At 48.0% G+C, this 26,253-nt stretch overlaps 1 protein-coding gene across 4 annotated transcripts; it reads left to right on the plus strand.

Annotated features, from left to right (window-relative positions):
* Nucleotides 1–249: 249 nt before the first annotated feature.
* SCN3B (sodium voltage-gated channel beta subunit 3) lies at nt 250–26,064 on the plus strand. 4 transcript variants are annotated; one of them, XM_059414775.1, is made up of 6 exons: nt 250–330; nt 1,272–1,353; nt 8,333–8,496; nt 11,447–11,672; nt 15,982–16,120; nt 20,634–26,064. In XM_059414775.1, the coding sequence occupies exons 2-6, from the start codon at nt 1,299–1,301 to the stop codon at nt 20,695–20,697; spliced, it is 648 nt and encodes a 215-aa protein (XP_059270758.1). In that variant the 5' UTR covers nt 250–330; nt 1,272–1,298; the 3' UTR covers nt 20,698–26,064. The 4 variants fall into 4 exon arrangements, with proteins under 4 accessions (XP_059270758.1, XP_059270732.1, XP_059270741.1 ...); XM_059414749.1 differs by lacking the exon at nt 250–330 and adding an exon at nt 447–699; XM_059414758.1 differs by lacking the exon at nt 250–330 and adding an exon at nt 607–857.
* The last annotated feature ends 189 nt before the right edge of the window (nt 26,065–26,253 follow it).

Raw genomic sequence — 26,253 nt, forward strand, 5'->3', positions numbered from 1 at the left:
AAGCAGGGATTATCTTGCTGGGTTCATAGTGTCCGGAACTAACTAATCAAGGCTAGACAAAGAATAGATTGGAAGAACAGAAGGGGCTGGGGTCGGGGGAGAGAAGCCCAGAGCTTCTCCTGTGCAGTGTATATTACAGATGACATCATTGCCTGAAAGAGATTCGGCCCTCCCCTTCCCGGAGCTGGAGGCAAGCATGCGTGTGCGGGAGCAGGAGTGGGGTTGCCTGGAGGGTGTGAATTGGTGCGAGGGGGTGTGCCCGTGCTGGGGAGAGCTGCCGGGATATGAAAGGGAGACCTGGAGACAGCCGGCTAGCAGAGAAACCGCGAGGTCTGGAGGTGTTTGCGCCGCTCTAAGCTCCGCCCCTCGCTCCGCCAGCGTGTTCTGCCCGGGGAGGGGCACGCCTGTTTGGGGGTGGGGAGTGTGTGCACGAGGGGTGGGTCCGTGGTAGCGGTGGGGGTGGACAGCCGCCTGCGCATGTCAAGGCTGACTGAACATACGCGGTCCAAGGGGACCTGGAGAAGGGCAGTAGGTCACCGCCACCCAGGATCCGGGACCGGGCACGATCCTGGGGCAAGCTCCGGGGAAGGGGCCCACCCTCCCTGTGCCCTCCCCCTGAGATCGGCAGCGCGACAGGAGCTTCCGCCTCCTTCCCCGCCCCTCCGGACCTTCCCGGGGAGCGGAGGGCGGGTGTGGACGGTACCGAGGTGGAACGAATTTTGGAGCTCAGACGGGTGGCCCGGGTGGCTTCGGGTGTCGGGGGGCACGCCCAGCTTGGAGAGTCGGTGCAGGCGGATGAAGCCGAAGCTCCTGGGTCTTGGCGGATCCTGGCCTGAGCATAGTTATTCCCAGGGGAGGTGAGAGGAGGATCAACATGGACCCCTTCGACAGCCCAGCCGCCTAGAGCTCTCCGTGCTGCTCTCTTCGGAGCTGAGCTGTCACCGAGGCGCAAACAGAAGCCTCTGAGCGCCTGGAATTTGTGAAGTTCCGGGGTGGGCGGGGAAGGCACTGTCCGTGGTGCTGAGCCGGATCCCAGCAACGGGCTCCGGGGAGAGCGCGCGAAGCTGCTGATCGGCTCCCTCGAATTGGGGCGGTGCGCAAGGGTAGCTTGGAGCTGAAACCCCCGCCCGGCTCGGAAAGCCTCCCCAGTCGCCGGCGCTTGACCCTTATTTCAGTCAGAAAGTCGCCCCCTTGGGGCAGTTCGTCCCAAAGGGTTTCCTCGAAAGTATCTGAGAGGGCGAGTTGTTGACCAAGGGAATCTCTCTGTTTAGCCCCGGAAGCCACCCGCCGGAAAAAAGATGCCTGCCTTCAACAGATTGTTTCCCCTGGCTTCCCTCGTGCTCATCTTCTGGGGTAAGTACCGGCACCCTGCCGTGCGAAATGCAGATAACAGTAATAATGCCAACAATAATAACACTTAATTCATGTCGTTTGTGACAGAAAGGAGCCCTGGTTGGCTTCCCTCTATGCTTGTCTGCCAGACACGGAGCTCCATAGGGGTTCCATGAGAGCTGGGATTTTGAGATTGGAAAAACACGTCCTCAATCCTGCTGCTTTATTCCTGAGCCACCGTTGGTGGTTTTTCCACTCCTCTTCCTGTTTCCTGTTAATTCCAAAGTATTTTTTTCCCCTTTTCCTTTGCTGAAAGGGAAGGTAGATACGTTCATTATGAAAAATCTCAGTTGCATTTACATTTCATTTTTCAATGAGGAATCAGTCGGTCTTCAGATTAATTCCCATGTCTTTTTTTATTTTTTTTTTAAGCTGGATGCACGCATTTTGAGAATGAAAACAGTTTAGCTGTCGGTCCATTTTTAAAATTCTAACAAGGAAAATAGGCTTCAGCCATTTGCAGCAATGTCTTTGATAAATGGGCACCTGGGCATTGCATCTTTATTCTTTTTCATGAGCATGTGAAGCTAAGGTGCTTTGGTGTTTGGGGACCAATGTTTTTTGCTTTCAGAAATGAATAGGTTCTTGTTTGTTGTGAGGAAATAAGGTGACCTTCTCCTTCCAAATACGGAAGACCTTCACTTGCAACAGTAGGGCTAAGCAGAGTAGTGTCCAGGTAGGGTGCCTGCATGTGTGTAGAGAGAGTTAAGGAGTCTATGTGATAACATTTGAATATTTTATTGAGAGAATGCTTTACTCTGTGTATGTATATGCCTATGTTTGAATGTGTGAGCATGTTAGAATGGGCATCTGAATAGATTGGTGAAGATGTGTGGTGCGCCTGTGTGTGTATGTGTGTTGGTTGGTTGTGTAGTTCTGGGCATCTCTGTCTTGATGACTCTGATTAGATCCTCAGGTCAAATATAGGTGCTCTTCAGTTAACAGATTGCTTCACATAATCTTCTACATTCCCACTTTTTCCATGTTTTTACCTTTCTGTATGCTAAAAATCAATAACCAGTATAATTAGAAGTGATTGTGCCCACCTGCTTAATTGGAACTGGGCATGTGGGATTATCCTCCCATGCTTGGCGTGAAACTCATTCTGCCTGTGCAATGGCAAATATGCTGATGGGAATTGCCTCTTTGCCTTAGTATCACTTTATTTAGCCTCCGACTTACTGGCTGCCAGCGTTATCTGGATTTTGCATGTGACCAAAAGCAAAGTCAAGCTTCCTGTTGAACAAAATGCCTGATGAGATAGTCCAGAAAGGACAAAGAGGAAGAGTAATGCCAGTCCCAAGGGCAGACTCACCGCCCTCCATCCCCAGTAGAGTAGACTAGACCTGAAGATGAAGCCAACATAATAGGTTGCCAATGATCTCACCTGCCTTGAAGATTTAAGGCTGGAATTTCCTCAGGGAAGGCTAAGACTAGGGACATGAGGCTTAGGAGAAGTTGGTCTGGCTGGGTAAAAAAGTGTGAGTAAAACAATGGGAGATGAAGTTGGTGAGAGCCTTGTAAAGCCCTTGTAAAAGGCTCTACAGAATCTTTCTTTCCAAACCTTAATTTAAATTTTTAGCTCCCTGCCTGAATTCCAGCAGAGAGGGTGAGCATGCCTTCTCCCAAGCACCTCTTTGGACTTACAAAGCCTGGCTTGGAGTCTTAGCTCTGCCATCAGCTTGCTATGTAACAATCTTAGAGTATCTGGTTCCTCATATGTAAAGTTTGGATGTTGGAACAGATAATATTTAAGACTGAATAGTAAGGAAGTATTTACAGAATATTGCTAAATTTGGCAATGTCCACGCCTCTTCTCACACCACTCCCCACCCCACCCCAACATAGAACCTTTGGGAGAAGTGTGCACATCACACCCATCCTTGGTAATTCTCAGCTTCTTCATAACTGGAACATTGTTTCACAAAACTTAAAAGCTGCAGAAGGAAAGAGAGATGGTTTGGGAAACTTGGCCATCAAATGTAAGAGAAAAGGCCTCGTTTCACATAGGCAATTTCATTTTATTTGAATGTAATTCTAGTATTGGAAACCACTTCGACTAGATATGTTCTCCTCCCCAAGCTGATTATTCACATGATGCAAATAGGAATAGAAAGAATCTTTTCCATTATATTACTGTCTGCATCTCTTGAAAAAACTTCCCTTATTTCTTTTAATAAAGTTTATAATGATAATTAAAAGAAAACTCTATACTTGCCTGGTGCTTTATAGTTTGCAAAGCATTTTTCAATCCATTACTTCTTTTTGGTCACCCTATCGATCCTTGGGGGTAATCAGGGGGAAATAGTATCATTTCCAATTTAGAAGTGAGAGAATGAACTCAAGGAGAGGGGAGGACTTGCTAGAGAACTCTTTTCTCCCAATTTCAGTCTCTTATTACTTGTTCTAGCACTTCTTATGGACACATGTCCTGCTCCGCAGGATTGCAAGATAGGTATCATCCTCTCATCCCTTTTCTGAGCCATCACCCTTTCTCCCCTCCGCCAAACCATTGCCTTTCCTATGGGCCTCCTGAGCCTCTAGGCCCAGGTCTATTCTCCCAGATGTCTGCTATGTTGGGTGGGGAATATTTTCCTCTCTTCCCCCAGCAGCCCATTTTGCTGGATCCCATTCTTTCAAGGCTCTGCTAAGTGACTGGCTAATCTGATAGACAAATTACTTCAGGGTGTTAATATCTACAGATAACTTCATTTATTACCCTCCTTTGGAAAGTATTTACATTCTAATCAAAGCCTTTATTATCGTAGCACAAGGAAAAGAATTCTAGAGCAAAGTCAGGAATGCCCAAAGAAGAAAAAGATTAGAGGAGTTGGTTCAATACACATTACTCTCTACCTTATAATAGATTGATATTATTCCTTAATTAAATATAATCATTAGTAATAACATCATATTCTACCTTTTTAGAAGTTTCTTCATTATTTTTTGAATTTTATTTATGCTTTTGAGAGAGAGAGCACAAGCAGGGGGAGCAGCAGAGGGAGAGGGAGAATCAGGCTCCCTGCTGAGCAGAAAGCCTGATATGGGGCTCAATCCCAGCACCCTGAGATTATGAACTGAGCCGAAGTCAGATGCTTAATGGACTGAGCCACCCAGGTGGCCCAAGTTTCTTCATTATTACTATGGAAATTGAAGAAGAGACCAAAAGTGAAGTGATCTGGCCAAGACTATTCTAGTTTGTTCTTTACAGTCAGCAATGTGGACTGAATACCTACCATGTGTACAACCATTCTTGGACAGCTAGAGGATTTCAGAGAGGGGCCGTCTCCATGGGCTGGAGAAACAGATTTCACCTCTTGATGGATGGAGCAGCAAGTCATATTGCAAAGGGCAATCAAAGAGGGATGAGAGAATTTTGTGGCCATTTTGCAATGTATTATCCAGGACCTCACGAGCAGAATTCTATGAGAAGGGAATCAGTAGCACTCGTTCTCTGGGGCAGTTTTTCTAACTGCATATATTCTCTCCCCCCTCCTTTAACTGTAAATGAACTAACGTACCCCTATTTAAGACCAGTTCGTCTACATCACCTGTGACCTATGAGAGGATGTGTGGTCCAGCAAATTATTCCTTTTCAAACCCCAGCAGCTCTACTACACCTTCATCCAAGCGAAACCATTGGGCCATCTCTCAGTCTCATCAGTGTGAACCAGCCTCTTAACTACTCTCTTTGCTTCTGCACTTGCCCTTCCTCACCTCTTCCGTTTATTCTCAACAACATAGCAGTCAGGTCATGTAATTTTGTATAAATCATATCTTTCTTCCACTCAGAATACTCCAGTGTTCTTCAAGTCACTCTGAGCAAAAGTCAAGGGTAAGGTTCTAACTGTGGTCTGCAAGACCAGCCATGATCTGGCCCTGGTTTCTGTCTCCTTCTTTCTTACTCTGTTCCCTGTGCTTTATTGTGCTTTTTGCTTTTGATAGACACTCCCCCCTCCCCAGGACCCCTGAAATGCTATTCCCTCTATCTGGCATACTTCCACACTGATATTTGTATATCTCATTTCTTCCCCTCATTTCTTTCCTTCAGTGCCTGCTCATTGTCACCCTCTCAATGAGGCTGTCTCCAATGTGTCTGTGCTCCTCTACTCTGTTTTACTTTTTCTCATAGCACTTATTATAACATAATATATCTTGTTTTTCTCACCCTCCCCTGGAATATAGACTCTCTGAGAGCAGGGATGGTTTCTGTTTTGTTCCCTGTTGTATTGTCAGTGCCTAGAACAGTGCCTGGCACACAATAAGCACACAGCATATTTGTTGAGTAGGTGAGCAAAGAGATGAAGGGTAAAATACCTTAACAAGGGCTAGTGTACAAAGCACATTCATATAAATAATTCCATAGAATTTCCATGATGACTCCATTAGAGAGATGTTATTTCCAACATTCTGTTGATGAATGAACCGAGTCTTTGGGGTTAAAGATAAACCCAGGCCTTCCGTTGCCAAATACATCTTCATCCTGCCTCTGATTTTGTAACTGTGCATTCCTTGGTACATTTTCAACCATGCTGCTTTGAAGTCATCATCATTGAACTAACTTATCTTCACCATGTCTCATTAAATATGAATGTGCCCCAAGGCTCCCTTCTACACAGAGTTCTCAAGGCACAAGCTCTGCATCTCTGTTCATTCCCAAGCTTTTGCAAAGACCACACCTTCTTCTCTTCAAACACATCACATTCTGAAAGTGTTTCTGGTCAGTTCTCTTCAAATAGGGACCTTTTCCCCAAAAAGGGATGGTCCATATACAGAATCAGGAGACCCTCTTGCAGATTGCCCAATAAGACGAGCCCCAACTTGTTTGAGAGTTTTAAAACCAATTAACTTTATTTTACGTTGATATTTTAAACTTCATCATAGTGCCACTTGTTTGTTTGTTTGTTTGTTTGTTTTTAAAGAAAGGCAGACTATCCAGTGCCTCATTTGGATGTGTCTGGAGTCTTGGAAGATAGACTCCTCTATGTTCTTTTCCAAATGGACCTTGAGAGCTTGTTTGGAGGTTCACAGCCACTCATATACCCTTGAGCAGAGAACAGTCCTCCTCTGTAAGGTCGTCCCCTCTCACTGAGTGCACAGTTTTGGGAAGGATACACGTGGAGCAGTGAGGGAGGAAGGGAACACTTGCCTAACTAGAGATATGAGCCAGATCAACCCTGGCTATCAGGGTGACAGATCCTAGGGCCACTTGCTTTTTAAATTCTGTGTTTAATAGTGACATTTTTTTGCCTTCGAAGCCAGTTGAATGTAATTTATTTTTTGACTCAATTAGTCGGTCAATCTCATTTTAAGCTCTAAATAAAGCTTTCCTCTGTTTTCAGAATGAACAGCCTGCCAATACAGAGACAAACTAACCATTTATAGTGTGCTAGCCTTTAAATAGCAATGTGTATTGTTTCATTTTTTAAGGGGTTCTGTTTTTATTATTAATTCATCAGAAGGGGCCTTATAAGTCCTGATATAAGAATCCTTTGTGGTCATCCCACTTTTTAATCTTCTATACAATGAAGTGTAAACTCTTACCAAGTAGGGGTTTTTTTTTTTTTTTTTTTTTTTTCATTTGTAAACAGCTTCAGCACCAGAAAATTATTTCTTTTCAATAAGCTAAACTTACTTTCTTGTAACTTTTGGAACTGGACAGAAATTCCTTTCTCTTCTATAGGCCAGCCTTCAAATATTTGAAGACAGATAAGTGTCCTCACTGTGTCCAAGCCAGGCACCCCTCATCCTCCTGTCTGTTTCTCCCCAGATTTTGTCCCCAGACCCTGCACCATATTGCTCCCCTCTGGGCCTGCATTCATTGAACAGCTTCCTTTTGCAAACTGTGACACCCTGAACGGATCATAATGGTCCAGATTTGTTCTGAACAGTACGGAGGGCCTGTTGCCCCCTCGTCCTGCACATTGTACATCTGTTAATGCAGCCCACATTTGCACTTGCTTTGCTGGCAGCCACATCCCACTTTTGACTCATTCTGAAAGTACAGTCTGATGTGCTCAGACTTTTTTAATGGGTTATAAGTTTCTAGAGAACAGGGACTGGAGGTCCAGAACTCCATGTGGCATACAAGGTGTCCCCCTGTTTCTGACCTCTCTCCAGATTTTTGACTTTGTTTCTCTCTATTCTCTGCAAAAAGCATCACTCTGGCCGAGGGTCTGTTCCCTTGTCTTCCTCACTGCTGCTCCATCCCCCACCAGGCATCAGAATTACCTACATTTTTTTTCATAAAGTTCAGATATAATTACAGCTCTCCATGGCTTGCAGACATCTGACTCCTCATGTTGTGAAGGCCATACAAAGGTCTTCACAGTGTTCTAACCCCAGCCTCCTCTTCTTCTTCTTCCTCTCTCCCCAGTCCAACCAGGAATAATGGGCCCTCCTCTGGGAACAGAGCCCATCACCAGCATAGCACTCATCATGGCCCCATTTCACGATACTTTGGAGTATGCGTTCCCTGCTAGATTCTAGATGCCTTTAGGGTGTGGTTAGCGTTCAGTTCATTGTTGCATCTCAGCCTAGCACCAGGCCTGGCCTGGAGTAGATTTCAGCGAATGGTGACTGAATGCAGGGGTGCATGGTGGTCAGTGGATGGGTGTGTGTGTGCCCTGTTTCTCACCTAGACTCTAAGTCTTTGAGGGCAGGAGTCAGGGTTGCGCCACACCCTAACTGCATCCTGGGAGGTTTGCAGTGACCTCCAGGTCATTCACGTCTCCTCTAGCTCACTCCCCGCCCGCTCCGAGTATGCATCCTTGGGGAGCACAGGTGCCAATGTACGGACACATACATGCAATTTTCAAGTTTGTCTCATGACTCTTTCTTCTCTGTCTCTCCTCTCTCCCTCTTGTTCTTCAACGCCACTCTCCCGGTGCCGGCTTCCCCCACACCTCCTGTTCCTTCCCTGTCACTGGCCTCTCTGCAGTCAGCGTCTGCTTCCCTGTATGTGTGGAAGTGCCCTCGGAGACGGAGGCCGTTCAGGGCAACCCCATGAAGCTGCGCTGCATCTCCTGCATGAAGAGGGAGGAGGTGGAGGCCACCACGGTGGTGGAGTGGTTCTACAGGCCCGAGGGCGGTAAAGATTTCCTTGTATGTCTGGCTGCGGACGCTGGCCTTTCTTTTGCTTGCCTCTGCTATTATGGGCCTGGATCCTGAGAGTCCGGGAATGCAAAGATCTGACAGACCCTGGCTCTTTCTTTTCAAAGCACTGACAGCTCCCCTGCAGATACCTGACAGCCCAGCCTCTGTGAAAGGAAGGGTGCCTGGCCAGCTGCAAGCATTCCTGCTTACACGCAGGGGAAGGGGGAGAAGAGAGAAATAGCATTTAGCGCCGACTGTGCGCTAGTCACAGGATAAGGCACCTCGTAGGTGTTTTTAATTTTCTGCACTGTCCTAGGGGATGGATTAGATTAGCAGGAGCACTGAAACGACACTCAGCATCATTATGTGGAATAGCGTAGGCTAGCTCATTGAAATCACACAGTCTCAGTGAAGTAAGACTTGCAGGGATGACCAAGCTGCTTTTCTTCTCCTCCTCCTCCTCTCCCTCCTCCCCTTCCTCCTCTTCCTCCTCCTCCTTCTTTATATTTAAATTCAATTATCCAACTTAGTGTACATCATCTGTTTCTGATGTAGCTTTCAATCATTTATCAGTTGGGTACAGCACCCAGCGCTCCTCACACCACGTGCCCTCCTTAATGCCCACCTCCCAGTAACCCCATCCCCCACCCACCTGCCCCAAGCCGCTTTTCAGCTGGTATACCCAGTACAGCCGCATCCGTGAGTCAAATATTTAAATAGTCCTGTGGTGGGTATTTAGCTATGCCTAGCCTCCCAAGGGGCCTCACCACCATGCGTCCCGCTAGGAACCTCCGGAGGTCCCCATGTTCTAGAGACAGGTATCACCCTGACAGAGCAGGGAGCCTCCAAGCCCCGCCCCGTGCTGTAGCTAATGTCAGTTCTGATTGGTTGGAGCCACTGCCAATATGGTTGTTACGCGCTTTGAATACCACCTAGGGGATGCCCATTACTCACGCTTTCACTGACCCCGGGACCTCGCTGCCTGCCTCGGTTCGAGTCTGGATTCCACAACTTATGGGTTCTGTGCCCTGGAACAATTTGCTTCGCCCCTCTGTGCCTCAGCATCCTCATCTCTAAAAGGGGGGTGCGAACCACAGCTACCTCAGAGAATTGTTACCGTCAGAGTTGTTAGCTTTAACTTTTAACACTATTTAGAATAGCCCTGGGATATAGGAAGCACGATATAAGTGTTTGCTAGAGAAGAGGTATACGTCCGTAAGTGAGGCGCCTGGGGCGTGGAGAAGTTAAGTTAATAAGAGAGCTTAGGGGCGCCTGGGTGGCTCAGTGGGTTAAGCCACTGCCTTCGGCTCAGGTCATGATCTCAGGGTCCTGGGATCGAGTCCCACATCGGGCTCTCTGCTTAGCGGGGAGCCTGCTTTCTCCTCTCTCTCTCTCTCTGCCTGCCTCTCTGCCTACTTGTGATCTCTGTCTGTCAAATAAATAAATAAAATCTTAAAAAAAAAAAAATAAGAGAGCTTAGATTCGAACCAGAGACACAAGGCTTTTCTTACTGCCCTATCCCACCTTCCTGCAGGCAAGTTTCTTTTCTACAAAGACTTCATGGTGACAATAATAGGGGGAAGTTGAGTGTTTGCTTCAATTGGGTGCCAACACCGGAATCAGTAGATGTCCCCCAAATCTCGGTTTTTTCACCCAGAGTTGACTGTGACTGACACTGGTCCCCAGGTTACAGGAACCTGGAGGTCTGGCTGGGTGCGAAGGCTCCCACTGACCTCAGGCCTGGTTCTATGCCAACCCCCAACTCGGCCTCCATGGCTGCCCAAAATGAGTAGAAGTTGACTCAGAAGGAAGAAAAGAAACTTTAGAAAGTTGTAATGGACATACAGAGCAACGCTGTCTCCTAGAAATGTTTGTGACAATGGGAATGCTCTATCTGTGCTGTCCAGTACAGTAGCCACTGGCTACAGGTGGCCACTGAGCACTTGAAATATGTCTAGTGCAGTGGAGGGATTGAATTTTACATTTTATTTCATTTCTAGTTATTTAATTTTTACTGTAGAGAGCCATGCGTGCCAAGTGGAGACTAGAATGGACAGCACGCCTGTAGAGAATAAAGAGCTGTAGAGAGTGAGAAGGTGTGGGGGGGTGTCTGAGAAAACCAGTTTTGAGACCACATTTCACTTATAATTCAGCTTAAAATGAAAGACCTGAGGTATGCATATCAGTTGGCAGCTCTGTTTATCTGTGACACCTTTTGCGTCCTCGGTCCCCTTCCTGTGACCTGACCCAGACGGACCACATCCTCTCAGTGAGAACCAGATCAGAGAGACAAGTTTTGAGGCCAAGGCTTTCAGATGTCTTCGTGACACAGGAAGCCGCCTTTCTGGGTCTCTGCTCTGTTCTCTCCCCGGCTGCCCCCGTGACACATCTTACTCTCTCTTGCTCTCTGTCTCCTTCCAATTCTTTCTTTCTCCCAACTTCCCCACTCCTGGTCTCCTGTATGCTTCACTCACCTTTTAAAAACTTTTTAAAAATATATTTTATTTATTTGAGAGAGAGAGAGAGAGAGAGCATGAGCAGGGGGGAGTGGAGGGGCAGGGGAGCCCAATGTGGGGCTGGATCCTGGAACCCTGGGATCATGACCTGAGCCAAAGGCAGACGCCTAACTGACTGAGCCACCCAGGAATCCCCTTCCCGCACCTTCTTTCATGTTCTTCCTTTGCACCTCTTTCTTCCTGCCAGCCTTCTTCCTGCCTCCTCCTTTCTGCCTCTTGCTTTGCTTTGTCCAGATGCCCTGACACCTGTTTAGCTTTGCTCATCTTTCCCTGCCTTTCTCTCTTCCCTGCCCTTCTCTGAGCCTCATTCCACCCCTATTCTTGGGATCTCCTTGTAACCATGTCCCCTTTCTTCCCTGCCCCTGCCGTGCCCTGTCCCCATCCCAGCTCTCAGACCCGATTTTCTCTCCCGACCCTACTCTCTTTTGCTTCTCTACCTGTAGATCTACGAGTATCGGAACGGCCAGCAGGAGGTGGAGAGTCCCTTCCAGGGACGTCTGCAGTGGAATGGGAGCAAAGACTTGCAGGACGTGTCCATCACTGTGCTTAACGTCACTCTGAATGACTCTGGCCTCTACACCTGCAACGTGTCCCGGGAGTTTGCTTTTGAGGCGCATCGCCCCTTTGTGAAAACTACACGGCTGATCCCCCTCCGAGTCACCGAGGAGGGTGAGGCTGGGGCGGAGGGTCTCCAGGGTGCCCTGCTCTTGGGGGAAGGAGGACAGTGGGCTTCCACCCAAATGACAACCTTGCAGAGTACAAAGCCCATATATTGAGAGTGGCAATACCTAAAAATGTCAGCACTGACTTCCTGTAGCGGCCAGTTTCCTGAAAACTGCCTGATAGCTTGCCTCTCTGTGCCTTTCTTCAGAGCAGAAAGGCTCAGGGATGACAGCAGAATGACCTCTTCCTTCATCCCCTAACTCTTGTCCTTAGAGAAGGAAGACAGCCTCCACAAAGCCCAAAGCTGCCAAATCAGCTGCACCTGGTTCTCTGGCTTATGTTGAATCCCTGACTCGCTGGGCACAGGGAACGCTCATGAGGTCATCTAGAGGTCCTCAAACCCTCCTGTGTGTAAGCCATACACATCCCTGAACCAGCGGTGCTCAAACTTCAGCAAGCCTCAAAATCCCCTGCAGGACTTTTTAAAAATGCAGACTTTCTGATTCTGTAGATAGATCTTGGGAATTTGCACATCTAACAAATTGCCAGAAGATGCTCCAGCTGCCGGGGACCACACTTTGAGAACCACTCCTCTAAACCAAAGTTGGACAGCCTTTTGTTTTCTGTTCCCCTCCCCCAAATAATCACGCAAGCAATCTCCTCCTTCCCCATCCCCGGCATCTCTCATTATATAACCGCATTCTCAACTGGGAGAACAAACTTTCTAGTTTTTAGTTTAAAATCTTCAGATTTCCCACAGCTAGTTTCTTGCTGGGGTGGGAGGTGCGGGGAAGCCCTTTCATCAACCCAACTCAAAAGTTTCTCTTTTAATCCAGTCCAGAATCCAGGGCGAAGTTTGAGTGTTCTCATGCCTGATCCTTGTGCTTCCTTCCTTTCTTTTTTTTAAAAGATTTTATTTATTTACTTAGCAGAGATCACAAGTAATCAGAGAGGCAGGCAGAGAGAGGGGGGGGGGAAGCAGGCTCCCTGCTGAGCAGAGAGCACGATGCGGGTCTCAGTTCCAGGACAATAGGATCATGACCTGAGCTGAATGAAGGCAGAGGCTTAACCCACTGAGCCACCCAGGTGCCCTGGTCCTTGTGCTTTCAAGGGACTCTGGGAACTGTGGCTCCTAGCCCCTTGCCAACACTCCCTCACGTGTCAGTGAGTGATATATGCATGTTCTTGTGTGTTTTCTGATCCATGTTCAATGATGGTTCCATTTCTCTTAGCCTGTTCTCAGGCAGTCTATTTCCAGCATCTTCTTAGCTTTATTGCTGCCTCGAGATGCCGGGTGGTAAGAAGGCAAAAGGTGTGGGACATGAAAGAAGAGGTCAAAGTCAAGATAGGGCATTTCCTAGGATTTCCAAGAATCCTGACTTCCAAACCATAAGTGTGTGTTTTTCTCATGTTATTGTGATAGAATTCATAATGCAAACTTGAGAGTGAATGGCAGGTCAAGAGGTCATGATTCAAACGGAAGATAGGTCAGTTCTGAACGTGCAGAGCACTCTCAGACCACTGGCATTGAGACCTGATGAGCCATTTTCCCCATCTGGGCCGGTCTCCTCTTGTGTACAATGAGTGTGTTGGCCTGGAAGCTCTCTAAGGTATTTTTCTGTTCAGAAGTTCCATTAGCCTCTCTGTTTACACACCTCTTCTCCCTGGGGAGCAGGGGCTGGCGCCCTCTGCTGCTCACCACGGGGAACTGCTGGCTGCTGATAGCCCGCCACTAGGAAGGTGCCTGTCTGCACCCACTGTGCTCCCAGGCTTTTGCCTCCAGAGACCCTCACGCAGGCAGTGGAAGGTGTGCCAAAGCTGAACCAGTCCGCCTACTGGGCGCCAGAGCCAGGCTTGGGTAAAAATAGAAGGAAAACAAGTTTGTTGTCAGAACCACAGATCCTCTTGGGATGCTAGGACTGGAAGGAAGCTTGGCTCTCATTTCATGCAGGGGTTCTGAGCAAAGAGCAGGCGTCGGAATTGCCCAGGGGGCTTGTCTTCCGTGTGGACATCTCAGTACCGCTATTGTGGGTGTGAGTTCGGAGGGTCGGAGTGAGACCTTGCGTGTGTCAGTAGAAATGACTCCCTCGGGGAATGCCTGGAGGATGCAGCCCTGGTGTCCCTCATTTTGGGGTGGGAAGATCAGTGAGGGGCTTGCCTAGAGACGTGAAGCAAGTTAGCACCTGACGCAGGACTCCAAGCCAGATCTTTTGCCCACCAGGCTAGCTCTGTGTCCATGGCATCTTCTCCTTCTACTACCATCACACTCCCTGCTACTCTTTCTTCTCCTTTTCATAACTTTTTCCCCTTCCCTCTTCTCGCCCCCTCCCCCTTCTCTTCCCTCTCCCTTTCCCCAGCCTTCTCTGCTCCTTCCCCTTCCTCTCCCACTCCCCTTTCCCCATCCTTTCCCTTCCCTTCCCTCCTCTTTCTCTTCCTCAGTGACCCCCTGGCAGCCTCCGAGAATACCTCCTCCCCCCCCCCAGATACTACTGGTCTCATAAGGCTCAGAGCCACATGCCCCACCATGACATGCCCCACTGCCTGTCCTCCATTCCTAGAGTCTCCCAGAACCTCTCTGGTTTTCTTTGCTCAAGCTGAAATTATCCTACCATAAGCTCTGGCCTCTTGGCTCTAAGACAAAAATCTGAGGTCTTTTTACCTAGAAGTGAGTAAAAATAGTGAGCCTAGATACCTTCTTGTGTTACTACTTCTGGCTAGTGCATTAATACAATGCGTGCTTTAAGATGAATATGTCCTAAATTAGGTAGTGTCAAGGCCACAAAAAGACATTTGATGTGTATGGTGTTCTTCTGGTCTTCAGGCTGCATCTCTGACCTCCAGCTCCAGGAGGTCCAGCATCCAGGAAACCTGGATGATCGTGGAGCCTTTAGACTGCTCCTCTGAGCCGAGGGTCTTGGCGATGGCGATTCTGTGCTTTGAATGAGCTAATGAGCGAGGCCTTATGGATGATGGGGGCTATGAATAACCAGGGACCATGAATCTAATGTACAGGTAGGAGCTAGCAATGGGAGATGTGACTAAAACCTTCCTTCCCACTAGAAAGGAGGATCTGTCAGGACACGCGCCATGGAGCATGTTTTAATTGTCATTTTGGTTGGCCATGAAACGAAGATCAATATTTATTTATATACATTCATTCAACAAATATTTACAGAGTACTTCAAATATTCTGGCATTAGACAATAGGCTGATAATTCAGAAATAAGTGAAATATGTTCTTAATAAGCCCACGACCAGTAGGGAAGACAGGGAAACCCATGGCAGTACACCCTGAGGAGGGTCACGATGGACAAGTGCACGGAGGAGGACACCCTCTGCATGAGAGGCTGAGGAAGGCTTCACAGCCCGGGCCGTTGGTGGCATCTGGGAGAGTGGTCAGGGGACTGAACAGCAGGAGAGGATGCTGAGACAGAGGTAGCAGAGTGAGGGCCAGTCCCATCGAGGAAGAGGAAAGGGTTTGGATTGATGTCCGCGGATCCCAAAAGACCACAGTGTATATGGGAGCGCAAGTTTTGCCTGTGCGTCGGATGGCGATGAAGAGAGCAGGGCCTGGCGATGAATGGTCCCACCTGCCGCTCACAGAGCTCAGTCTTTCTCCCGAGGGCGGCAGGGAGCACAGAGGGTTCTAAGCATGACAAAGGCAGGATCAGATTTGTGTTTCAGAAAGCCCGGTTAGTACATGCAATGCTCCTGTTCTCATTTCTGTTTGGGTTTGGGATGACGTGGAAGGAAGACAGTGCGAAGGACCCTGTTTCCAGTCTGGTCTTGTAGAGAACATGCCCAGCTCACGGGGCTGGCTGGCGGCTCTGGCCCCACGCTCTCTCCCTCTGCCACTCTAATGTCAGAGGACAAAGTGGCTGAACTAGACACGTTCCCCACATCTGCGTAGACCATCACATCTCACCAGATGTTCTGGAACACAGTAGGTAGTGTCAGGGTGGGAACGGTTACCCTGGCCTTACCTTTTAGGGAGATGAGTCTCCAATAAGGGAAATGACTCTTCACATCAAACCGGGACCCAGTTCTTATCTCTCACTCGGTTCCCAGATTCCTCCCGTGGCTCTGTGATTTCTTCCACTCCCCATTCCTCCGCACCCCCCGCTCCAGAAGGAAGTCAGTGAGCGAATGGGCAGAGAGTAGTGTCCGACGGTATTAAACCTCTCCGACATCTGAGTTCCTTAGCCCCAGGGCTTATTTAAGCGACACTTAAAAATAGGTCTCATATATCTCGGAGCCAGTGACAGCTCTGGCTTTGCTGGGCGTGCATATTCTGAACCCTATGTCCCCCTTGCAGCCGGAGAAGACTTCACCTCTGTGGTCTCGGAGATCATGATGTACATCCTCCTAGTCTTCCTCACCTTGTGGCTGCTCATCGAGATGATATATTGCTACAGGAAGGTCTCAAAGGCCGAAGAGGCAGCCCAAGAAAACGCGTAAGTTCGAAGATGCCAAAAATAAGGCTAACGGGCACCTTCAGAGCGCTTGCCCTCACAGTCGAGGTGCTAAGCAATTGACACGGTCCTCCGCTGTCCTCACTATGATCTTCGAGGTAGGCAGCATCGATACACCCATTTTAGAGCTGAGAAAACTGAGCCCGGGAGAGTTTGCCCAAGATCATTATAAGAGGCAAAGCAAAGTTTTGATTCGTGCCTGCTAACTCTTGACGGGGACACTTAACCTCTGATGTAAAATAAGACCCATAAGCCACCATCTCAGTCCTACAAAATTCGCATTATTATGATCATCTTACAGAGGCTGAAGCGGGCTCATAGAGGTTAAGTGGCTTGAGGAGGCCACACAGATAATGAGAGGAGAGGCTGGGATTTAGGCCTCTTGATTCCAAACATTTGTGCTCTTTCTGTCACACTGAGCCATTTGCTGTACACTTCGGAGCTCATCAGGCCATCTGGGCACTGCCTTTTCTTAGCTAAGGAGCTTGGAGCCACACGATCTTTGCCCTGGAGCTTGGCAGCAATTGAATACCCAGAGTAGGGGCTCTCATTCCCATTCCAGACCGTACTGTGGCCATGTTCACCAAGGCCCTAGGGGAGTGAGCACATCTGAGAAATGATGGGGTCTGAGGGTCTAAGAGGCTGCTCTGGCCTGTTAATTTGGGGAGAGGAAAGCGCAGAACGGTCATAGATTTACAACGCTAGCAACAATGCAGAGGTGATATCCTAAAAACTGGAGGCACATAAGATCACCTAAAAATGTTTGGTAAAGAAAGTATATTACGGGGTGCCTGGGTGGCTCAGTGGGTTAAAGCCTCTGCCTTTGGCTCGGGTCATGATCCCAGGGTCCTGGGATCGAGCCCCACATCGGGCTCTCTGCTCTGCGGGGAGCCTGCTTCCTCCTCTCTCTCTCTCTGCCTGCCTCTTTGCCTACTTGTGCTCTCTGTCTGTCAAATAAATAAATAAAAATCTTAAAAAAATAAAAAAAGAAAGTATATTAGATGATGCTATGATCTGAGAAAGTAAAAATTACAACTGATACAAGGATAGAAAGTAATGATATGCTGGGGAAGATTGTCATTCCTGGTGAAACCAAGGTTCTCACGTTTTAATGCTTGGACAGAAAGTGCCTACAACTGGGCCCGCACACCAAACAGTTGGAACCGAGGCCCCCAGCAGAGCCAGGATCCTCCAAAGGCTACAACACATGCCAAGGACAGATGAGAAAACCAGTCTGCCAGCCTGGAGAAAAACCCAAGGAAACTTACCTGTCTTGGCCTGACTCCCAAAGAGAAACAGAAAAGATTCTCGAGAATTAGTAACCACAAGCCTGCAGTCACCACGTTTGGAATTTAAATTTATACTACCTGCATGATCCAGGAGCCTCTAAGCTGAGAAATTCAATTAAAAAATTAGTCCCCAGACAGTGATAACCATATAGGAGCAAATGGAAAACCATTCTGAAGGGACCCTCTCTCAGCTGAGGCTTACCAGGATTCCCCGCGTAAAGCACAGCTGGATCTGATTTCACAGTCTGATCCAAAGCTAAAAGCCAGCACAGGCAAGACAAGGAACAAATGGCAGGATTAAATCCCAGGAACTTCAGACACAGGATTTGGTAGAATTTTGAAAATAAGTTCATTTGAGAGAGTTAAAGCAATAAAATAAAAGCATAAGAATAGAGTCAGTTGCTAAGAAAAACAAACAGGCAGATTTCATTTTATTTTTTAAAGATTTTATTTATTTATTTGACAGAGAGACATCACTAGCAGGCAGAGAGGCAGAGAAAGAGGGGGAAGCAGGCTCCCTGCTGAACAGAGAGCCCGATGCGGGGCTTGATCCCAGGGCCCCGAGATCATGACCTGAGCCGAAGGGAGATGTTTAACCGACTGAGCCACCCATGCACCCCACGCACAGGCAAATTTTAAATAATTTAAGAAATCTGGAAATGAAAAGTAGAGTCAATAAAATTTTAAAATGTGATGGAGGGGTTCACCAGAAGATTAGATACGGAGGAGCAGGGCATCAACATAATTAAGCAGTACGGAGTGAAGACCAGAGATTTAAAAAGATGGGGTATCACAATGAAAGATGAAGGAAGAAAATGAGAATACCCATTAGAACAGAACAGACAAAACGGAGGAGAAATGATATTCAGGGATACAGTGGCTGAGGAAAGATTCCTCAGATCCAGGAAGCATGACGTGTCCTGCGAAGCATAAATACTAAACCGAAACACCAGTCATCCCTAAACCGAAAAAGGGCGGCTACTCAAGTTACCTCCAGCAAATTCCAGTGGGGTTAGAACTGCCTATGATATGAGAAACATGTCTGCTGGCTTCTGTTCAATATTACCTTGCAGATCCTAGGGAGTGTACTAAGTAAATACAGAGGGAAAAAAAGAGAGTAAAAATTGTAAGGGAAGACACCAAAGTATCATGATTCATACCCAATATAATTATCTATTGTTGGCTGGCAACCCCCTCTGGAGCTTCCCCAGTGTGATGGGAGGCCAGGGAGAGACGGAAGGAAGAGGCAGGCCTTTCCAGATGGAATTAAACCAGGGAAATTACTTACACGACTTTCCCTGGGCAGCCACAGGACGAGCCTGCCAGAATCTTAAAGGCTTGTGTAGACAGAGGCCTTAACTGGGTTCAGACGGGTATATACTGTCCAGATAGTCTCAACACCACATCACTGTCTTCAGACCGTGTCCCTGGGACAGCTTCTGGGAATGGGGAAGGTAGGCAGAATGCACACCTCAGGAAAAGCCGGCGGGGGGTGGGCGGCTTGGGGGGTGGGCGGCTTGACTGCTGGCCACAGGTCACCCAACAGCCAAGTCCTGCCTGTGACTTCCCCCACCACCTACATAGAAAATCCAAGGGAAGCTGTGGACAAACCATTAGAGCCTGTGAGCACATTCCACAGGAGGGTAGATACAAATCAAAACACAAAAGTATAAAAACCACCTGTAGTCCAACCACAGACATTTAGAAAAACATTGAAATAGTTAGAACAATTGAAAAAAAAAATTCCATCACAGTGGCAACAAACACTGTCCGGGACCTAGGAATACATTTGATGAAAATGTGCGAGAACTTTCAGAAAATTGCAAAACTTTACTGGAAGACTTAAGACCTAAGTAAATGGGAGAATCAGACCTCACTGATGCAAACATGGCAATTCTCTCTGAACTTAATCTGTAAATTCAATGACATTTCCACCAAAACCCCTGTTGGATTGTTCAAGGAACTCAGTTAGTGGATCTTAAAAGTCACATGGAAGACGGAAGGGCCAAAACTAGTCCAAACCAAGTGATGCCCAGATTGTGACTCTTTTCTCCACCCGATCTCTGTTGTGCATTATTCTTTGGTTTTGCTTCTTGGTGGGCAACGCTTCTGATCATTCTTAGCTCATGAGCCATTGTTTGCCTATTTCAAAGAAAGAGCACTATTCAATGAAGGTGGCTGGTAGGACTTTCCCTATCTGACATGAAGATTTCCTATAGAGCTATTAGAGAGAAGAGTTTATCCGTACTGACCTAGGCATGCAGCACGAAGAGAACAAAGCCGAGAGCCCCCCTCCAAATGGGTCAGAATAAAAAGTCCCCCCCCCCCACTAAACAGAAGTAAATTGTGAGTGGATTTAAAGACAAGGTAAAATGTACAACTTAAAAAGCCTATCATGGGAAAATAGAAGACACTATCTTCATTACCTTAGGAGAGAGGATTTCTTAAAATGCAAAAGGCATGGAGAGGAAAGGTGATTTTCATGACACCATATATGAAAATCAGTTTAGAGATAACAGACCCGGAGAAGATATTTTCAAGACACGAAGCCATCAAAGAAAAATCCAGGGGTGGGGGAGGGGCTCCGTCAGTTAAGAGGCTGACTCTTTATTTTGGCTCCGGTCATGATCTCAGGGTCCTGGGACTGAGTTCCATGCTCAGTGGGGAGATTGCTTCAGGATTGATTCTCTCTCTCTCCTGCTGCCCCTCCCCCTAAAAGAAAGAAAGAAAAAAACAAGAGAAAAAAAAAGAGAAAGGGAAAGGGAAAGAAAAGGAAAAATCCATGAGGGAAAAAAAAAAAAAAAACCCGGAAAACTGGGAAAGCGCGTGAACGAATTACAGAAGCAGAAACCCGAATCACTTCAAAACTTACAGCGTTAGCAGTAATCAGGGAAATGAACATTAAAGCAACTATAAAATATAATTTCACACCCCACAGTGTGGTCCACATTTTAGCCTGAGACCCATGTGGACCAATGAGAAGATTCATGCATTGCTAGGGGAAGGGAAAAAACTAGGCAGTGTCTAGTATTCTAGCCCCCGCTGAAAGGGACATTCTAGTTTTCTCCTGGGAAACAGAGGCAGAAGGAAATGCGGAGCTGTTCTGCAGACATCCTTGTTCCTGTGCCCCACTCCTTCCCCTTTCTTGGGTTCCCACCCCTGGGTAGGAGAGTACTGATTCTCTCCTCCCGTCTGCCTTCCTCCAGGTCTGACTATCTTGCCATCCCGTCGGAGAACAAAGAGAGTTCAGCTGTACCCGTGGAGGAATAGAGGCGTGCACCTGGGGTGACGTACAGGGAAGGGCCGGGGACGCTGCATCCGGACGGCAGCTGGCGCAAGTGACTGTGTCCATCCACACCCAAGTGACTTTACATCTGACCCCTTAGATTTCTACCCTATCCAGAGTCCCCGCCCTCAGGGTACTACCTGAAGTCGATGATACCCAGGTCACAAAGCTCTACGTCAAGCCCTTCAGAAGGTGAATTGCTTTGGCCTGAGTGTTGGAGAAACTTGAACATCTTTCCCACCGCGACAAAAACTCCCCCACTCCCTCCTTTGTAAGGATTGTGGATTTGGTCAGAGTCTTCGGCTGGGATTGACTGGGCCAGGCTGGAAATTCTCAGTGAGTTGTTTTATCATTGGTAGGTGGTCTGGACCCCGAGGGACAGGATATTCCAGATTCAGTGATATCAACGGCATCAGGAGGGTGCCCCAGGGGCCACATCGCTTTGCCTCCTGCATCCACCCTTCTAGTCACTCATACCTGCTCACGTCTGAACTTTCACCTCACTTCCTAACTCCATCAGACCTCTGCACACCCTAAGACTTTGCCAGAACCGAGGAGCCAACATTTCTATGTGGACTCAACCTCACCCTGTTCTAGCTTTCAAGCGAGGAGCTCCCATGCCAACGGGACTCCCTCCCTGGGCTCCAAATGACTCTGTACAAATGCTGGAGGTGGCACATCCCTCTGTCCCTAACTGGCTGGAACTGGCTCGTCCTTCATTGCTGCAAGTGAATGGACGTCTTCATGGAAGGAAGTGGGAATGATTAATTTGGGTTAAAGCACGAGTGTCATGAAGTGGGATTCCTTGAAGCCAGTTTTTTCAAGTCCCTGGCCCATCTGACTAGAGCATCAGAGCAAAGCATGCCTTTCTAGGTTCTTCGGTGATAGAAAGTTTACTAAGCCTGGACCAAAATGTTCTCGGAACTTGGTACTCTAGGGCTTGATCCCAATAGGTCTCTAAGGCTTAAGCTGGGCTCAATCCTTCAAGAAGCCAAAGACAGAAGTGGCTCTTAAAAGTCATGCAACAGGTTCCTAACCCTATTAGGGTAGCGCGGGTGCACCCTCCAAGGGGAGCACCCACCTGAGATCGCTGGGAAGCACTATTTCCCTGTGGGCATTTGAACAGAAATTCCTAAGTTCTTCCTCTCAAAATTCCTGTAGATCAGTATTATTCCTCATTTCACAGGAGGCAACTGGGACTCCAGACCGGGCTCAACTGAGTAAGAGACTTCAGAGGCTAACCGGGGGCATAATAAGCCTTAGATGCTGTCCAGTCGGGACTTTCAGAGACAGGATGATTTTGTTTTTAAAAAGACCTTGAAACTGAGCTTGGCTGTGGCCATGCCTCATCTCCAAGCATGGGGGTGGGCCGTGGTGGGAAGGTTTGGATTGCCTGGCTAAGGTTAGCTCTGAGAGTGTCAGGTAACTGGAATCTGGCTGTAAGGCTCAGAGTAGGACATGGGGTGGACTGGAAGAATTTCCTCAGTGACCATGAAGATCTTCCAGAAGGACATTACCTCTGGGAATACTTAAATTAAGAAATGTGCTTTTAAGTCTTAGATGGATGACACGTGAATGAGTGAAGAGACGGGCAGGGCTCGGTGACTTCCAAATACTCTACCCATGAATCCATGATGTCTCTCACTGTTGGGTATTTTTCTGGATTTTGGGAGAGCAGAGGAACACTGAAAAAATTTGAGTCAGTGCCTCATTTCATTTCAGTTGAGTGACTGGTCCAAGTGTGATGTCCTTCGGCACCTAGTGAGGAAGAAGGAGAAGGCTGTTTTATGGGATCTGAAAGCACGGCGGCGGCAGGGCCCAGGCAGTGAGAGGTCCCTCAGATCTGGGGGGAAGTTGTGAGGGAAAGAGCACACTCCACTGGCTCTGGGGCTCACCCGACAAATCTTTCAACTCTTCCATCCTTGGGAGGATCTGCTTGAAACAAGTCCTTGTTCACATCTTCAAGAGTCCAATTTTATTGAAGAAAATACTTTCAGTAAACTCAAGCAAGACCTTTCTCATCGGTAATTTCCCACACAATTCCTCTGAAATAGGTGGCAGAATATAGACCATTTTTCGTCCTTTGTAATGAGGAAGAGAGTTGGGCACAGATTCCTGTGAGTTCCAGTCCCGTGGCTGGTGGATGGCCAAGTTTACAGCAGAAGCAAGCTGCTTCCGACCAGCCGACCCTCTTGCTTCCAGGTGACCATGCATCTGACTCGTAATCAAGTAGTATGCACGATGGCTGCCTTTGTCCTTTTTCAAAAGCCCAACTCAAGTATTTCCTGAGTGGTTTGGTCTTTTTTTTTAAGATTTTATTTATTTATTTGACAGAGATCACAAGTAGGCAGAGAGGCAGGCAGAAGGGGGGGGGGAGGGGAAAGCAGACTCCCTGCCAAGCAGAGAGCCCGATGCGGGGCTTGATCCCAGGACCCTGAGATCATGACCCAACACGAAGGCAGAGGCTCAACGCACTGAGCCACCCAGGCGCCCCCCTCCTGAGTGGTTTTTAATGAATTCAATGGCACCTATCATTTTCTCCCCTTCTTTATCTTTTACAAGGAAGCTTAATTCTTTTCTGTTTCCTAACCTCTCATCCTTAATTCTGCCGTGAGAGCAACATGGCTTACACAGCACATTCATTTCTGATACTTTAGTTCTCTTCCACAGCTAGTCCTGTGAGGCGGATATTACCGTGGGTATTACCATACCCAGGTATCAGCAGAGCACACTGAGGCTGTCTGAGGCCAAGCAGCTTTACCACATCCTGCCTTCATACACCTGGGAGGTGGGGAGCTGCGGTCGGGTCTTCTCTGGCCTCCTGGCCCCGCTCCTTTCCCGCCCAGACTGCCGCTGCTTTCTCTCACGGCTGAATTTCGTCTCCTCTCCGCCTCTCTGGCAGGAGTTGGACAGCTCTCGCCCCTACCCCTCCACTGCTCCTCTGCCGCTTTGCATCTTAGCGGTGCTCGCAATGTGCTTTGAGCATCTGTCTTGTTTCGGTTTTCCCTCTCTGGCTGGTTTGCACATCACTCTTTCTTCTGAATGGCAACTCAGCTCCTTTCCAGGAGGCTTGATCAGGACTACAAACCCCGTGATCCCCAGCCTGCTTCAGATCCTCCCCATATTCCTAGAGGAGCCAGACCCAGTGTGCATTGCTCTGGAAGCTTCGTCTGGCAGGTTGTCCTTATTAAAGGGCTTAGAAACGTTCTCAAGGGCTATTACCACTTTAGGAACCCCACCTGCTGCCTTGGTGCTGCGTATTTCCCACGACAGATCCCTCAGTAACACAATACGCTGAAGGCCAGACCAGGCTGGCTCTGGTTTTTCGAAATTTTCCTACTGCTAGAACAGCCAAGAACTTGATCGCTCAACTCGGCTGGCGCTGTAGACACCCTGCCCTCCTGACCTTTACTGCCAGCTCGGTCTTCTTGCACAGCCCCAGCTCCTGCGTGTTAATACTGTGCCAGTCGGGGCCTGTCCCTTCCCCAGCCTTTACTTTCCATCTGTTTAAAAGCATTCGCCTTTACTTCCTCCGTCCCCCAACATCCACACACCCAGATTGCCGATTCTCTGAGTTTTTCTCTTTTGATGCCCAACTAGACAGGTTAGTGGGAAGGGAATTTCTCAAAGCAGGAATATGCCGGACAAACGAGGACGGCAGTGGGTGGCCGAGGGGCAGGAGGCTGTCCTTCCCCTCCCCCACAGCCTCTAACCCCGGATCTGTGAACCTACCTGACGCCAGGGGGCGGAGGCTGTGTGACTGACATCCCTGTGGGAAGATGCAAGCCCAGACGCATTTCAGAACAGACCTTGGTTCCCAAGTTCACACAGAAAGGGAAAAATAAAACACCAACAAAAAGCCTTCCTCTCCCCTCCTTTTGTAAATGAAAGGTCCCTAAGCCAGTGAATTCGCCTAGTCCCTGCGAGTGTATCTGAGTAGTACTGGTGTGTTCACGCTCCAATTGCCCATCTCTCCTGCGTTTCCCAACGCACTGTCTCAAGCACCAGGTCAGAGCCTCTGTGAGCCCCGCCGCCTTAGGGTGGAAAAATACCGTCAGCCAAGCTCTTCCTAATCTCTGAAAGTCCGGCATGGTAGATAACTCATGTTGAGCTTGCTTGCTTGTGAGTTTAGAGTAGGACCCAGTAGATAAGCACATGAACCAAGTCTGAATTGTGGTAGATCAGACTCCACCCCTCTCCTAGGCCAGCTAAGCCTCAAAGCTGGTGGTAGCCTTCTCTCCCCCGCATCACTATCCTGCAAGAGCTGCATCGGCGGGGCAGGGGCGCTGCGGAAGCCCGAGCGCTCGTCGATTCAGGAACAGCATCAAACACAATCCGCCAACTCCTGCAGTCCTGCAACTGAGGCTTCGCTTTGCCACATTATGATCTTCGTTATTGCTTTTTGATTTTCCACAACCAAGCTTTTTCCAAACCCTAGAAACGTCATTCCTAATCACCCACACTCTCCACAGCCTAACGCCAGTAGGTAGTGTTTTTCAGGAAATACCCCATTTGTGTCAATAAAGTGTCTCTAAACGCACTTGCTCTGGTTTTGCTGTGTGTATCTGCTGTCTGTACTATGGCTTCTACCTCCCTCCCCAGCCCGCGCCAACTCCATAACTCCCCATCGATGGTATCTTCCCGCAGAGCAAAAAATGCATTTAGCAGTCTAGAACTAATGGCATAAATGTGTGATGCAGCCCTCCTTCCCTCTCCAAATCAAAGGAACGCAAGAGTTGCCAGTCTTCCCTCTGGCCGGACATCCAGTAAGTTTCCCATCACGTGGTGAGGGTGTAACTCCAAGCCAGACAGGCCTAATGAGGGGAAGGGCCAGACTCCTCAACCAGTCTAGGCTAACAAGGAAGGCAAAGCAGTCTCCTGATGTCCACCTTCCTGGAAGGGCCAAGGCACAAGAGGGAAAAGTTGAGTAAGATGTTGTCCCTGGGAGTCACAGCATGTGATAATAGGCTCCTACAGTAATGATACTGCTGCGCGCTCCTGGGGTTGGGGGGGCAGTCGGTTGAACATCCTACTCTTGGTTTTGGCTCAAGTTGGGATCTCAGGGTCGTGAGACTGAAACCCACTTTGATTCTCTCCCTCTTCTTCTGCCTCTCCCACTGATAAATAAATCTTTCAAAGAAAAGTATGGTTAATAAGGAAAAAAGGTTTTCTTAGTATAGTACTTGCCACTCTGTGAAGAAACACACAGACACTGGGGCACCTGGGTGGCTCAGTGGGTTAAAAAGCCTCTCTGCCTTTGGCTCAGATCATGATCGCAGGGTCCTGGGATAGAGCCCTGCATCGGGCTCTCTGCTCAGTGGAGAGCTTGCTTCCTCCTCTCTCTCTGCCTGCTTCTCTGCCTACTTATGATCTCTTAAATAAAATCTTTAAAAATGAATAAATAAATAAATAAATAAATAAATAAATAAATAAAGTAATTAAATAAAATCTTAACAACAAAAAAAAAAGATACACACACACACATTTTATATTGTCTCTAAAAAACTCAGGCTTAGAATAATGGATGGGGAACAAGGTCA

The sequence above is a fragment of the Mustela nigripes genome, chromosome 1, assembly GCF_022355385.1.
Source record: "Mustela nigripes isolate SB6536 chromosome 1, MUSNIG.SB6536, whole genome shotgun sequence".
Taxonomy (NCBI): domain Eukaryota; kingdom Metazoa; phylum Chordata; class Mammalia; order Carnivora; family Mustelidae; genus Mustela; species Mustela nigripes.

Bases quoted from the DNA above. Each gene is read 5' to 3' on its own strand.
- SCN3B (XM_059414749.1), top strand. From the start codon at position 478: ATGTCAAGGCTGACTGAACATACGCGGTCCAAGGGGACCTGGAGAAGG. The intron at 1,354-8,332 runs GTAAGTACCGGC...GCCTCTCTGCAG, and splicing joins CCTCGTGCTCATCTTCTGGG to TCAGCGTCTGCTTCCCTGTA. The intron at 8,497-11,446 runs GTATGTCTGGCT...CTCTACCTGTAG, and splicing joins AGGGCGGTAAAGATTTCCTT to ATCTACGAGTATCGGAACGG.